The 14,306-nt window shown below is 42.8% G+C and overlaps 1 protein-coding gene across 1 annotated transcript in view; it reads left to right on the forward strand.

Moving 5' to 3' along the window:
- KCTD3 (potassium channel tetramerization domain containing 3) overlaps positions 1–14,306 on the forward strand; it is a 96,678-nt gene that overhangs the window by 67,949 nt on the left and 14,423 nt on the right. The window contains exons 10-14 of the mRNA XM_068232880.1: positions 5,648–5,763; positions 6,057–6,144; positions 8,723–8,839; positions 11,007–11,177; positions 13,610–13,765. Of these exons, the coding sequence (XP_068088981.1) occupies positions 5,648–5,763; positions 6,057–6,144; positions 8,723–8,839; positions 11,007–11,177; positions 13,610–13,765 (648 nt within the window). The remainder of the gene's footprint in view (positions 1–5,647; positions 5,764–6,056; positions 6,145–8,722; positions 8,840–11,006; positions 11,178–13,609; positions 13,766–14,306) is intronic.

The following is a 14,306-nucleotide window of genomic DNA, read 5'->3' on the forward strand; positions in this document are numbered from 1 at the left end:
TGCAATACATATGTTAGAGTAAGTATCTACTTATATATGTGGTTTTTTTTTCCTGAGATAGTATGGCTGACAGCTCCTCTTTAAAGAGAACCTGAATTGAGAGGGATTATGGAGTCTGACATATTTAATAATACACACTACCAGTTGCCTGGCAGTCCTGCTGACGCTCTACCTGTACTGCAATACTTTTAGCCGCAGACCCTGAAAGAGCATATGCAGATGTTTCTGACAATATTAGCTGCATGCTTGTTTTAGGTGTGCGATTAAGACACTACTGATGCTGGAATGATCACCAGGGCACCAGGCAACTGGTATTTTTTTTAAAAGAAATTAATATGGCAGCCTCCATATACCTCTCAATTTAGGTTCCCTTTACAAGGTAACATTTACCTTCTGTCGGTTCATCTGGAACAATGACATCCACATGAGTTTTTAAAAAAAGCTAGGCTATTTGATTATTTGTACTTTAGCACAGGTAAGACCCAATGTACAAGGTCTTCTCGCTTATTATTGATCACACAGCAATCACACAAACAAAGCACTGGATCTAGTTCTCACAAAAAAGTGCCGCTGTTTGGTATTGGTGATAACTGACATTTCACAGGTGTGTATCTCACCACCTGTTCATGGGAAAGTGCATCCACACTAGGTCCACCTTTTCCAGGTTTTAAATTTGTCCTTCGTTGTCTCTGATCAGGGCAGTAGTTGGATGTAGCACACAATGACAAGTCAAGGAAGCATGAACGTTTTGCCAGTTGCTCTTGCATGCTGCACAGTGGTCCAAGGACACCTCTGGTTCCATCTCCTCCCCACCTACATGTTTCCCCCAATCCTTGGGCTTTGTCATGGCTCAGTGGAGAGGAAACCACATGCTTCCTGGTCACCTGGATGACCGTGGACAGCAGGAGAAGCAGCGGGTGGTACGGTGGATGGATATCGGTGCAAACCCGGTGGATGTAAAGGCGGTCAGCTTAACAAACTGTTTCTGCATCCACTGTGTTGCACTGTGAACCAGGCCTTATTTTTTTCTTTTCTTTGGATATCCCAGACTTTGTTTTACCCAGAAGCCCCCTTGTTTAGCCGAAGAAACTATTTTCCGCCGGGCTGTAACCTGTCAGGATGAGCGCTGTGGCCTCTGATAACAAATGAAAGCTCTGGAAGCGGTCTGGGCCGCGGAACGCCGCACGCCTGGCACACATCGCTAACAAAAGTCCTTTCAATATCCAAAAGTACATAAAAAAGAAATTGATAATCTGGTTTAATATCGGGTCCATTTCTCAGGGCTGTAGAGGGGAATAAAGCTGTAAGAAGACGGCGGGACAATCAGAACCTGCGGGCATCGGGGCGACAGGCCAGGGAAATTGCCTGCATCCACCGCAATTAGGTTTCCATTTGATTTAATAATGAAGTGGCTTTCTGCTCGCACTTTGATGGCGTTGTTGGGGAGGGGCGGAGGCGGTGGATCGCGGAGGGGCGACACCAAAGTGCTCTTTGTTCAGGCTTCTGTAAAAGAAACAATTTGTTGCCGCAAGTCTCCGACCCTCCCTAACACCATCTAAAGAAGATTACAGCGGCTGGCATGTCGGTGATGGAGATGTCCCTCCGGCGGCCCGGCCTTCAGTATTACTTACCGGAGACACCGCGAGCAGATTGCCGCTATAAGTGCTATTTTACGCAGAGGGCCCCTTAAGACAGGGACATGTCATTACTCCCAGCGTTGTCCTCCCCGCGGAGAGCAGTCATCATGGCTGAGCCTAAGCAAGAGCGACACTTGAAATTCCTTCACACCATTCTAGCTGTCTGTCTTGATTTCCCAGAACCTCCCGCTACACTCGAGTAATCAATTCTACCGCGCTCTCCCCTTTTTTTGTTGTTATTGCCTGTGTGTCGCGGCCATACGCCGCTTAATGTATCTGAGCGTGTGAAAAGATTTTGGGGAAAGAAACACAGTTTAATTGTATGATAACAAAGTTACGCGGCCATATTAAAAGAATGGAAACTTTTCTTAAGCGCAATTTAGCGCTCTGAATAAATCGGCTTAGAAAAGGGACAGAGTGGTCAGTTCAGTTTTATATAACGTCAATGGAGGGACATGAATGGTGGAGTAGCTTTCAAGTGGACTTGAACATAGTGTTTGCAGTGCTTGTTCAGTAACAGGATACAATTTATATAGTCAGGGATATATCAGTAAAAAAAATAATCAGGAAACCAAAAATTGCAAAATATACTTTTTCTTTTAACCAGTTCACCCCCAAGGGTTTTTACCCTTATGCCGGCGCATCCCCGCTCGTGCGTGCGGATCGATTACCACTCGTCCCCGCCGGCGCTTCCTTGTCAGCGCTCGATTCCCTGCCATTGTCCGCCGGCGGGAATCGAGCGGGCGCGGGTCGAGTGGCATGATCGGGCCAGCTGAATATTATCAGCTGGCCGGATCAGCTGTTCGTTACACGGTACAGAAACGTACCGTGTATCCCCAGCATAACGGATGAGAGCAATTTTCACCTGTCGGTGTTCCGCCCTTTTAGTCCCTAATAACTTTTTAACTACTTATCACAACAAAATGATCTATACCTCGTTTTTTTTCGCCACGCATTAGGCTTTCTGTGGGTAGTACATTTTGCTAAGAATTATTTTTATTCTAAATGCGTTTTAACAGCAAAAATAAGAAAATAATGGAAAAAAATTATTTCTCAGGTTACGGCTTTTATAGTTTTAAAATTAAACGTTCTTCTGTGCATAAAACCAACACATTTTATTTGTCCAGTTGTCCCGATTATTAAACTGTTTAAAATATGTCCCTATCACAATGTATGGCGACAATGCATTATGTGGAAATATAGGTGTTATTTTTCTGTTTTGTTTTTTTTTGTCCGGTCCATAATTACAAGCCTCTATGTAGTAAAGTAAAAGTAATTTTCCCTCATAAAATATAGATTAAAAAAGCTGAGTCCCTAAGGAAATTGTTTATGTATTTTTTTTAAAAACTTTTTCTATTTTACTCAAATCGATCATCAGGGAGGGCTATGTGGGTGATATTGTGGTGAAACTCCTCCCACAGTGTGATGTCATGACCATGGTCCTGAAAGTTTGCTGTCAGTGAACCTCATTGCTTTGTGGGAAACAACAGCTTTTTCCAACTGCCAAGCAAGCAGCATCTCCCTTCGAGCATTGAACTCTCAGTAACGAACATTCAGCACAGATCACCTGGCAGAACGAAGTTATACACCAGTGATGCATAGAGATGATTTACATATTCAGGAGTGATGCACCATGGGAAACCACAGTTGCTCACTTGCATTTGAATTATCGCAAAAGTCTTCTGTTTTAAGAAGGCAAAACACAGTACATATAGTAGAATGCAGTGTATTATTCAGCATACCCAATTATACTATAATTCTCCTGGTTTCAGAATCAGATACACTTCCTATAGTTATGTATTGCTGTATATTGATAAGTAACCCAAGCTCCCAGTGATGCTTAGCCTAGGCTGTTTAGCTATGCAAAACTCTTCTCCCAGAGCATTCCACCTGACAGGACTAAAGATCTCTCCACCAGTGATAAATTTCAGTATGTAAATCGGGGAGAGGAAAGCTTTTACAACGAACAAACACTGACTAAATAATCTACAAAGTAATATTGTAATAAATAAGCAATTTTATTAACCTCCTTAGCGGTATGCCCAACACTGTGTCTGGCTTACCGATATCTGTCCTCCTGAGTGCCCCCCGCTGAATAAATGTGCTGTAATACCTGCAAAACCTTCTGCTAGCACTAGGCTAGCTAGTAAATCCTGCACCCTCCGCTCCCCTGCGATCCCCCCATTTATACATTACCCCGCCTGGATCCAGCGATCGGCGCAGCCTCCCTGGACAGCTATGGGGAGGATCGGGTTTGCGCATGACGTCGTGTGCGATCCTCCCCATAGTGAAGACCGGAGCTGTCCGGGGAGGCTGCGCCGATCGCTGGATCCAGGCGGGGTAATGTATAAATGGGGGGGGATCGCAGGGCAGCGGAGGGTGCAGGATTTACTAGCTAGCCTAGTGCTAGCAGAAGGTTTTGCAGGTATTACAGCACATTTATTCAGCGGGGGGCAAAAAGTTGCATCACCTCCTGAGCGGCGTAACGCTCAGGAGGTTAATTGTGTTTTTTCTCACTACAGTTTCAATTTAATGAGTAGATGGAGTCCACATCTCGTGTTCATTTCTGTATCTCTATGGTTCTCATTAAAGGGGCACTGTGGTGAAAAATTGTAAAATGTAAAATATGTGCAAACCTATACAAATAGGAAGTATGTTTTTTTCCAGAGTAAAATTAGCCATAAATTACTTTTCTCCTATGTTGCTGTCACTTACAGTAAGTAGTAGAAATCTGACAGAAGCGACAGGTTTTGGACTAGTCCATCTCTTCATAGGGGTATTCTCAGGGATTTATTTATTTTCAAAAAGCACTTAGTGAATGGCAGTTGCTCTGTCCAAGGAGGGAAGCTGGCCGGCATCATTGTTTAAATCTTTTTAGGGAATATCTTTATAAAGAATAAAAGCCTTGCTGAGAATTACCTATGAAGAAATAGACTAGCCCAAAACCTGTCACTTCTGTCAGATTTCTACTAACTACTGTAAGTGACAGCAACATAGGAGAAAAGTCATTTATGGCTCATTTTACTCTGGAAAAAACATACTACTTATTTGTTTAATTTTACACATTATTATTATTATTATTGTTTAGTATTTATATAGCGCCGACATGTTACGCAGCGCTGTTTCACCACAAAGGGTTTATGAGCAATTTCCGCCACTGATTAGGCTTTCTTTGGGGGGTACTTTTTGCTAAGAATTATTTTATTCTAACTCCGTTTTAATGGGAATAATAAGAAAAAAATTGAAAAAATTAATTATTTCTGTTTTCGGCAATTATAGTTTCAAAATAAAACATGCTACCGTAATTAAAACCCACCCATTTTATTTGTCCATTTGTATAGGTTATTGCAACGTTTAAAATTTTTCCCTAGTACAATGTATGGCGCCAATATTTTATTTGGAAATAAAGGTGCATTTTTTAAGTTATGCGTCCATCCCTATTACAAGCCCATAATTTATAAAGTAATTGTAGTATACAGTTTTGTATACATATTAAAAAAGTTCAGTCCCTAAGGTAACTATTTATGTATTTGTTTTTTAAAAAATGGTAACTTTAGGGGAGTGTGGGAGGTCAGGGGTTAATAAAAAAAAAAAAAGTAACTAGGGACGATAAACTGAAAAATAAAAAAGGGGGATGTAATATTACAATTTGGCCACAAGATGTCCTCAGTGGTGACTTCAGCTCCTTACTGTTAGTTCGGAAACGGAAGCACTACGCGCACGGGATTCATGAATGGCAGAGCCGTTTAAATAGACGGCTGCAGCCATTCACACGGGGAATTAGATCAATGAATTGGATTTGTTTTCCCATTCATTAATCTAGCGGCGGGCGATCGTTGGTAATGAGCGGTGGTAACTGGTGCGGCGGGAGGGACGTAGTAGCTACGTCCCTGCACAGACATTTTGCAGGGACGTAGTTACTCGTCCCGGGGAGGTGAAATGGTTAAATTTTTAAAAAAAAAATCGCCATAGTGCCCCTTTAAATTAACAGAACTTTGCTGATGTTTTAGGCGTGTTTAACCTGGGTGTACCCGTGGATGCCTTGTTCTTCATCGGGAACCAACTAGTGGCCACCAGCCATACCGGGAAGGTCGGTGTGTGGAATGCCGTCACTCAGCACTGGCAGGTTAGTTGTGGTTAGGTTTGATGACTGGTTACACTTATATTTGCATTTGGGTGGGGCTTAGTGTAAAGCTGGCCATACACTGGTGGGTGTGACCATCATATTGTAGCCATTATCTGATCAGAGAGGGATCTATCTGGTCAAATCCCTCCACACGTTACAGATAGATATTCTATAGATTTCAATGAAAATCTGTACATCATGCCTGCTTGGTCTCCCTGTTATTCTGCAAAGCTGTTTATTGGTTTGTTTACAGGTCACACTCTTCTCTTAACATTCAGTTTGTGTCTCTGCAGGTCCAGGATGTGGTCCCGATTACCAGCTATGATACCGCTGGCTCCTTCCTCCTCCTAGGATGTAACAATGGATCCATATATTATATAGGTAAGGACGTAGGCTTTTTGCAGTTGCTGAAAACAGAATCAGAGTAATGGTAGTCCAGGCTAATGTGAGGTCCATGGCTCAGGTACAGGTACAGTTAGGGGGAAAAAAAGAAAATGCATTTTTCTTTAACCCTTTAGCAGCCAATTTATTTAGAGGCTTGCAAGTGCTGCGGGCCAATTTATTTTAGAATTTTTTTGTTACATCTTCTTGCTTCTATTTAGTACTGCTGTAATGTGTATTTATGGGCACTTGTCACTAGGGGGCAGTGTTAGAGACTGAAAGCAGAAGTCCTCTGTTATTGTCTATGTTCTGCTAGAGAGAGAGATCAAAGCATTTCAAGAATTTACAGCATGAGTTCTGCTGACTGAAGTCAAAAGCAGTGCACTTATCTCAAATGAGAGAACTCTATTGAAGCTGCTAATAGCTTAAAGGAAGAAAACAAAACAAACTGTTTTTCGACTCTTGCTCCTCTCCAGACCCAGGAGGGTGGAGGTCAGGTGTCCACATCCTGTCAGAATTTTTCGGGAGGATCCAGAGCAGGAAAGTAGCATGGAGGAGCTCTGATCATTGATTATTACCACGCCCCCCCCCCCCACCCAATCCATATACTAGATCAGTGATGGCTAACCTTGGCACTCCAGCTGTCGTGGAACTACACGTCCCATGAAGCATTGCAATACTCTGACAGCTCTAAGCATAACTTTGGGAGGCAGAAGCATGATGGGATTTGTAGTTTTGTCACACCTGGAGTGCCAAGGTTAGACATCACTGTACTAGATCAACAATCATGATAGATTAGTCAGCTAGGAGGCGGGGGCTCAGCTGTCAGAAATCATTCTCTCTGCCTGTCCATGTGACCAAAGGGGGCGGGTTTCAGACTGACCAGAGTGGAGCTAAAAAGAGGAGTCAGTGGGGGACATTTATCAAGAGTGTCTGAGACAATATATTAGTAGGTGTTTAGAAATCTGTGCAGAATTGTCTCAGACATCCTAAGAAATTGCAAAATATTGCAGATTACTGCAGAATACTGTTAGGTAGAGGAGGAGTTAGGAAGGTCTTTCAGGCAGTGCAATGTGTGAGGGAAATTACTGTTGCTGAGGTAACCAATACAACTGCTGTCAGCAGGCTCTGAGTGAGGGGGGAGGAGCCCTTCACAAATCATGTCTAACAAGTAGTACTGCACTATGCTATGCTAAATGCTATGAAGCACTTCTTAATCTGCGGCAGTTTAGGGATGGTTGTGCACTGTTTTTAGCTGTAGTGCAGCTCTAGAAATCCATGCTTAAAGCGGTATCGTCACCATAAAAATCTAATTTCAACAGCAACTGGTCTGAGTGTATTAAGTGATAAAGATGCTAATGCTGCATTCAAAACTTTCAAAACTTTTTCTGCTGTTATGATTTGGAGTTATCACATACTTCAGGAGCACTGGCCCTTTAGTAGTCGGTGCCAAAGAATTGCATGCTGGGGGTTCTTTTTATCTATAATGTATTCCTCCTCTTTCCTTTATTTCCCTGCCAGCTGCTTATCAGAAACCTAATCCCCTACTCACTTGTGTTTACAAGCAAGGCTGAGGCGACTCAGTGATTGGAGGAGACAAGAAAAAAAGTAAAGGGCAGAAATGACATCACGAGTTAGCCTTAACTGTGGGCAAAAGACATGGCCCCCACCACTAACAGAATTCTCGTCATTTACTATATAACATTCACTGAAATCAAAACGTGGACAGTATAATACATGTGTTATGTAAGTAGATCAAGTATTCATCTACTTATATATGTGTTTTTTTTTCCCTGGCATAGTATGGCTGATCCTACTGCTTTAACTGCCGCTATTATGTAGGATTTGAGAAGTTTCTTACTATCATGCAGAATAGTTCCTCTGCTGATTGACTTGGTGCAGCAGGTGTCACTTTTTCCACTCTTCAATATATTTTTTTTCACATGCCCTCAATTCCAAGTAATGCCCTGCTAAATGCATAATAATAATAATAATAATGAAAAACCACTATGCCTGAACGGTGACGTTAGCAGTGGGGAGAGGGATGACTTAAAGAATACCCGAAGTGACATGTGACCTGATGAGATAGACATGTGTATGTACAGTGCCTAGCACACAAATAACTATGCCGTGTTCCTTTTTTTCTTTCTCTGCCTGAAAGAATTAAATATCAGGTATGCAAGTGGCTGACTCAGTCCTGACTCAGACAGGAAGTGACTACAGTGTGACCCTCACTAATAAGAAATTCCAACTGTAAAACACTTTCTTAGCAGAAAATGACTTCTGAGAGCAAGAAAGAGGTAAAAAGTGGAATTTGTTATCAGTGACGGTCACACTGTAGTCAGGACTGAGTCAGCCACTAACATACCTGATATTTAACTCTTTCAGGCAGAGAAAGAAAAAAATGAACAAAGCATAGTTATTTGTGTGTTTGGCACTGTACATACCCATGTCTATCTCATCATGTCACGTCACTTCAGGTATGCTTTAAATGCTGGGTTTCTGGCAAGTAAGTCATGAATATAGACAAGATAACCTGACAGTGCTGATGCTATTGTTTCCTGTTCCCATATTACAGATATGCAGAAGTTTCCATTGCGCATGAAGGATAATGACCTCCTCGTGACTGAATTGTATCACGATCCGTCCAATGACGCCATCACTGCGCTGAGTGTCTACCTCACCCCCAAAACCAGTGAGTGGACGTGCGCCAGTACCTTCTGATAGGCGTATTGCTTTAGTTACAGAGGAACTAACTGTAATGAAAATGTTGTTTTTTTACAATATTAATTTATAGATTATTTAGTCAGTGTTTGCCCATTGTAAAATCTTTCCTTCCCCTGATTTACATTCTGAAATTTATCACGGGTGATGACCTCTTTAGCCCTGTCAGGTGATCTCTGTGGAATGTTTATTTTCACTGGCTTCTGAATTTTCAGAAATAAAGTAAGGAATGCTCTGGGAGGAGAATTTTGCATAGCTAAACAGCCTAGGCTAAAGGTGCATACACACGTCTGATTTTATGCCTGATTGTCGTTCAGACCGGACGTTTGAATGACTTGTCATTCAAACAAAAAGTTGTTCAGCCTTCTTGTACACAGACAAAACTTTCAAAAATGCTAATTACAGCAAATTTACATGTGGTTTGACTGGTCGATGTACTGGATAGAACAATGGACTAGATCAAATGACTGATCAAACGACTTGTTTGAAAGTCTATTAGTGTCAAACTAATAGACGTTCAAACAACAAGTCTTTTGTATACATGTACGGACCTAACGGTCGTTTGAACGACAGTTATTCCATGGATCCGCCAAGTGGATCAGTCAAAACTGCAGCTATCAGTCTAATGATCGTTTATACACACGCCAAACTATCGTCCAAGCGACTGGTTTGAACGACAAGTCGTCCAGAAATATCAGACGTATGTACATACCTTAGGCATCACTGGGGAGGTTGGGTTACATAGCGATTATATAGCTATAGGAAGTGTATCTGATCCTGAAAATTATGATTTATTTTTTTTTTCAATTGTTTTTATTTTCCTGTTGAAATGCATTTAGAAAAAAATAATTCTTAGCAAAATGTACCACCCAAAGAAAGCCTAATTGGTGGTGGAAAAAAAACAAGATGTAGATCAATTCATTGTGATAAGTAGTGATAAAGTTATTGGCAAATAAAAGGGAGGTGAAAATTGCTCGGATGCATAAGGTGAAAAAGGACTGAAAGGAAATAAATATGGCAGCCTCCATATACTTCACTTCAGTTGTTCTTTAAAGTAAAATGATTGGTGAACGTGAAGTTGGTGAAGTGGAGTACACTGCCTTATCTGGAAACTAGAACAGCTCTCCACAGACATATGTATGTGACAGACGAGTCTGTCCCTTAGGAATAGGGATGGTCAATGTGTGTTCATAATTCTGGGTTGATAACAGATTTTAAAATATTTAAAAAGGGAGAACCGAGAGCCAAATATAGTGTAGTAGGTACTAATAAATGGGTAAAATAGAAAAGAGAACAAAGTTATACTCACAAACCAGGGGTACCTCCAGGCAACCACTGTAATAGGCAGGTGAGGAGATTGTCCTGTCCTCACTCAGGGTTAAGAAGTCGCTCTCTGTAGATAGGAAGAACAAGGGGTATCCCCCTCCACAAGGGGTGGATATTATGTCTAGTGGAATGGATAACAGAGGCGCCAAAAGGATAAAATCAATTGTTAAAAAGTTTAGAAATGCTTTGGAGGCAGTTGGTGGACTTACCGCCTGTAAGCAGACACAACAAGCTGTGTATTCAAAACAAAGTAGATTTATTGGTACACTCCAGAGAATATATTCGCAACGCGTTTCACAGGTATATTCCCGCCTACTCAGGCAATAATTAACAGGAGTACACACAGTGCAGTCTTAAGGTCAGGATACGCGCCTGACCTCCAAAGCATTTTTAAACTTTTTAACAATTGATTTTATCCTTTTGGCGCCTCTATTATCCATCACACTAGATTTTAAAATAGTTTTATGAAAATTTATGTCAGAAATGGTCTAATGAAATGCAGCGGCTGCTGCACTACTGAGCAATACAAAGATTTCTTAGGAAGTTGAAAGATTCATCTGCGAGATTGAGTGCTACCGATGGTATGAAGCACTTGATATCTGTCCAATTTAAAAGAGATTGTTGTTTATAGTAATATAGCATTATTATCAAAATATACACACTTTTATGCATGAATTGTATGAAGAGGTGTCCTGCTGAATGCAAAACTCAGACCTGGGCTTGCTGTTTAGCTGTTTCCTCCCTCTGCTGCCCCCCCCCATTACATGAGCAGAGTCCTCCCCTCATATACTCCAGCTGTGTTGTCTGTGCAGGTGTCAGTGGAAACTGGCTTGAGATCGCTTACGGCACCAGCTCCGGGGCAGTGCGGGTCATCGTGCAGCACCCTGAGACGGTGGGTTCTGGCCCCCAGCTCTTCCAGACGTTTACAGTCCACCGCAGCCCGGTGACCAAGATCATGCTGTCAGAGAAACATCTCGTATCAGGTATAGTATCATTCATACACAAGTGTAGGAGGCGTGGCTACAGGAGAAAGGAGGGCGTGTACAGGGTATCGGTCATACACAAGTGTAGGAGGTGTGGCTACAGGAGAAAGGAGGGAGTGTACAGGGTATCGGTCATACACAAGTGTAGGAGGTGTGGCTGCAGGAGAAAGGAGGGAGGGAGTGTATATGGTGTCTGTCATACACAAGTGTAGGAGGTGTGGCTACAGGAGAAAGGAGGGAGTGTACAGGGTATCTGTCATACACAAGTGTAGGAGGTGTGGCTACGGGAGAAAGGAGGGAGGGTATAGGGTATCGGTCATACACAAGTGTAGGAGGTGTGGCTACAGGAGAAAGGAGGGAGTGTATAGGGTATCGGTCATACACAAGTGTAGGAGGTGTGGCTGCAGGAGAAAGGATGGCGTGTACAGGGTATCTGTCATACACACGAGTAGGTGGTGTGGCTACAGGAGAGAGGGAGTGTACAGGGTATCGGTCATACACAAGTGTAGAAGGTGTGGCTACAGGAGAAAGGAGGGAGTGTACTGAGTATCTGTCATACACAAGTGTAGGAGACGTGGCTACAAGGTAAAGGAGGGCGTGTACAGGGTATCTGTCATACACAAGTGTAGGAGGAGTGGATACAGGAGAAAGGCGGGAAGGAATGTATAGGGTGTCTGTCATACACAAGTGTAGGAGGTGTGGCTACAGGAAAAAGGAGGGAGTGGACAGGGTATCTGTCACACACAAGTGTAGGAGGAGTGGCTACAGGAGAAAGGCGGGAGGGAGTGTATAGGGTGTCTGTCATACACAAGTGTAGAAGGTGTGGCTACAGGAGAAAGGGAGGAGGGAGTGTATAGGGTGTCTGTCATACACAAGTGTAGGAGGTGTGGCTACAGGAGAAAGGAGGGAGTGTACAGGGTATCTGTCATACACAAGTGTAGGAGGTGTGGCTACAGGAGAAAGGAGGGAGTGTACAGGGTATCTGTCATACACAAGTGTAGGAGGTGTGGCTACAGGAGAAAGGAGGGTGTGTGCAGGGTATCGTCATACACAAGTGTAGGAGGCGTGGCTACAGGAGAAAGGCGAGAGGGAGAGTAGGATATCGGTTGCTCACAAGTGTAGGAGGTGTGGCTACAGGAGAAAGGAGGGAGTGGACAGGGTATCTGTCCTACACAAGTGTAGGAGGTGTGGCTACAGGAGAAAGGAGGGAGTGGACAGGGTATCTGTCCTACACAAGTGTAGGAGGCGTGCCTACAGGACAAAGGCGAGAGGGAGAGTAGGATATCAGTTACTCACAAGTGTAGGAGGCGTGGCTACAGGAGGAAGGCGGGAGGGAGCGTACAGGGTATCTGTCATACACAAGTGTAGGAGGTGTGGCTACAGGAGAAAAGCGAGAGGGAGAGTAGGATATCGGTTGCTCACAAGTGTAGGAGGTGTGGCTACAGGAGAAAGGAGGGAGTGGACAGGGTATCTGTCCTACACAAGTGTAGGAGGTGTGACTACAGGAGAAAGGCGGGAGGGAGTGTATAAGGGTATCTGTCATACACAAGTGTAGGAGGCGTGGCTACAGGAGGAAGCCTGGAGGGAGCGTATAGGGAATCTGTCGTAGACAAGTGTAGGAGACATCATTACAAGAGAAAGGCAGAAAGCAATGTGGGCTACCCGTCATACACAAGTGTAATGCTGGGAATACACCATGTGGTTTTTTTTTTTTTCAACAGATGGTTTGATAGATAATTTCCGACATGTCTGATCTTACTTTCGATCGTTTTACCGCTCGATTTCTGATAGAAGTGAATGGAAATTGATAAGAAAAGATAAGAGAATCGAGCGGGAAATCGAGCAGAAAAACAAATAAAAAATCGATTGAATGGTAAATCGACAGAAAAACTGCATAAGAGGCGTGGCTACAGGAGAAATGCAGGAGGAAGTGTAGGCTATCCGTCAAACACAAGTGTAGGAGGCGTGACAACAGAAGAAAGGGGGGAGGGAGTGTCTAGGGTATCCATTATACACAAGTGTAGGAGGCGTGGCAACAGAAGAAAGGGGGGAGGGAGTGTCTAGGGTATCCATTATACACAAGTGTAGGAGGCGTGGCAACAGTAAAGAGGGGAGGGAGTGTAGGCTACCCATCATAAACACGTGTAGGAGGCCTGGTTACTGGAGAAAGGTGTAAGGGAGTGTATATGGTACCCCTCATACACAAGTGTAGAAGTTGTGGATACAGGAGAAAGGTAGAAAGGAATGAGGAGTATCCATCATACGCCAGTGTAGCAGGCTACAGGGGAAAGGCAGGATACAGTGTAGGGTATCTGTCATGTATAGATCTGTGGCTAAAAGGAAAATTAGATAAAAATAGTTAAAAACAAAATATTTTTACCTGCGGTCATAATTTTTTTTTTTTTTTATCCCTTTCTTTATCCTTTCACTAGTTTGTGCTGATAATAATCATGTCCGAACCTGGACAGTGACTCGCTTTAGAGGAATGATCTCCACCCAGCCAGGGTCAACCCCCCTCGCCTCTTTCAAAATCTTGTCCCTGGAAGAGACTGAGAGTCATGGGAGCTACTCCTCTGGCAACGACATAGGTAACTTGTCTCTGGTATACTGGCGGGAAACATGCTGATTGCTGTTCAATGTTGCAGCTCCCCTAGTGGCGATTTTATTTTGGCCTTTATTTTCTAACCTACAGTGTATAAAAGTTGTAACAAAGTTTAGTTTTTTTTTTTTCCTTTTTTACCATTACAGCAAAGCAAATTCAAACTAATTCTTGTGCCAGTCTACTTCACTGTACAGTAGCTTGCTATTTAGTACTCTGTGTTGAAAGCCATTATAGGATACCCGACTCTTAAAGGGGCAATATGGCGAAAAAATTGTAAAATGTTAAATATGTGCAAACATAGACAAATAAGGAATACGTTTTTTCCAGAGTAAAATGAGCCATAAATTACTTTTCTCCTATGTTGCTGTCACTTACAGTCGGTAGTTGACAGGTTTTGGACTAATCCATCTCTTGATAGGGGATTCTCAGCAAGGCTTTTATTCTTTATAAAGATATTCCCTAAAAAAATATTTAAACAATGACGCTGGCCAGCTTCCCTGCTCGCTACGCAGTTTTATGGCAGTTGG

This window comes from Hyperolius riggenbachi, chromosome 4 (genome assembly GCF_040937935.1).
Source record: "Hyperolius riggenbachi isolate aHypRig1 chromosome 4, aHypRig1.pri, whole genome shotgun sequence".
Classification (NCBI taxonomy): domain Eukaryota; kingdom Metazoa; phylum Chordata; class Amphibia; order Anura; family Hyperoliidae; genus Hyperolius; species Hyperolius riggenbachi.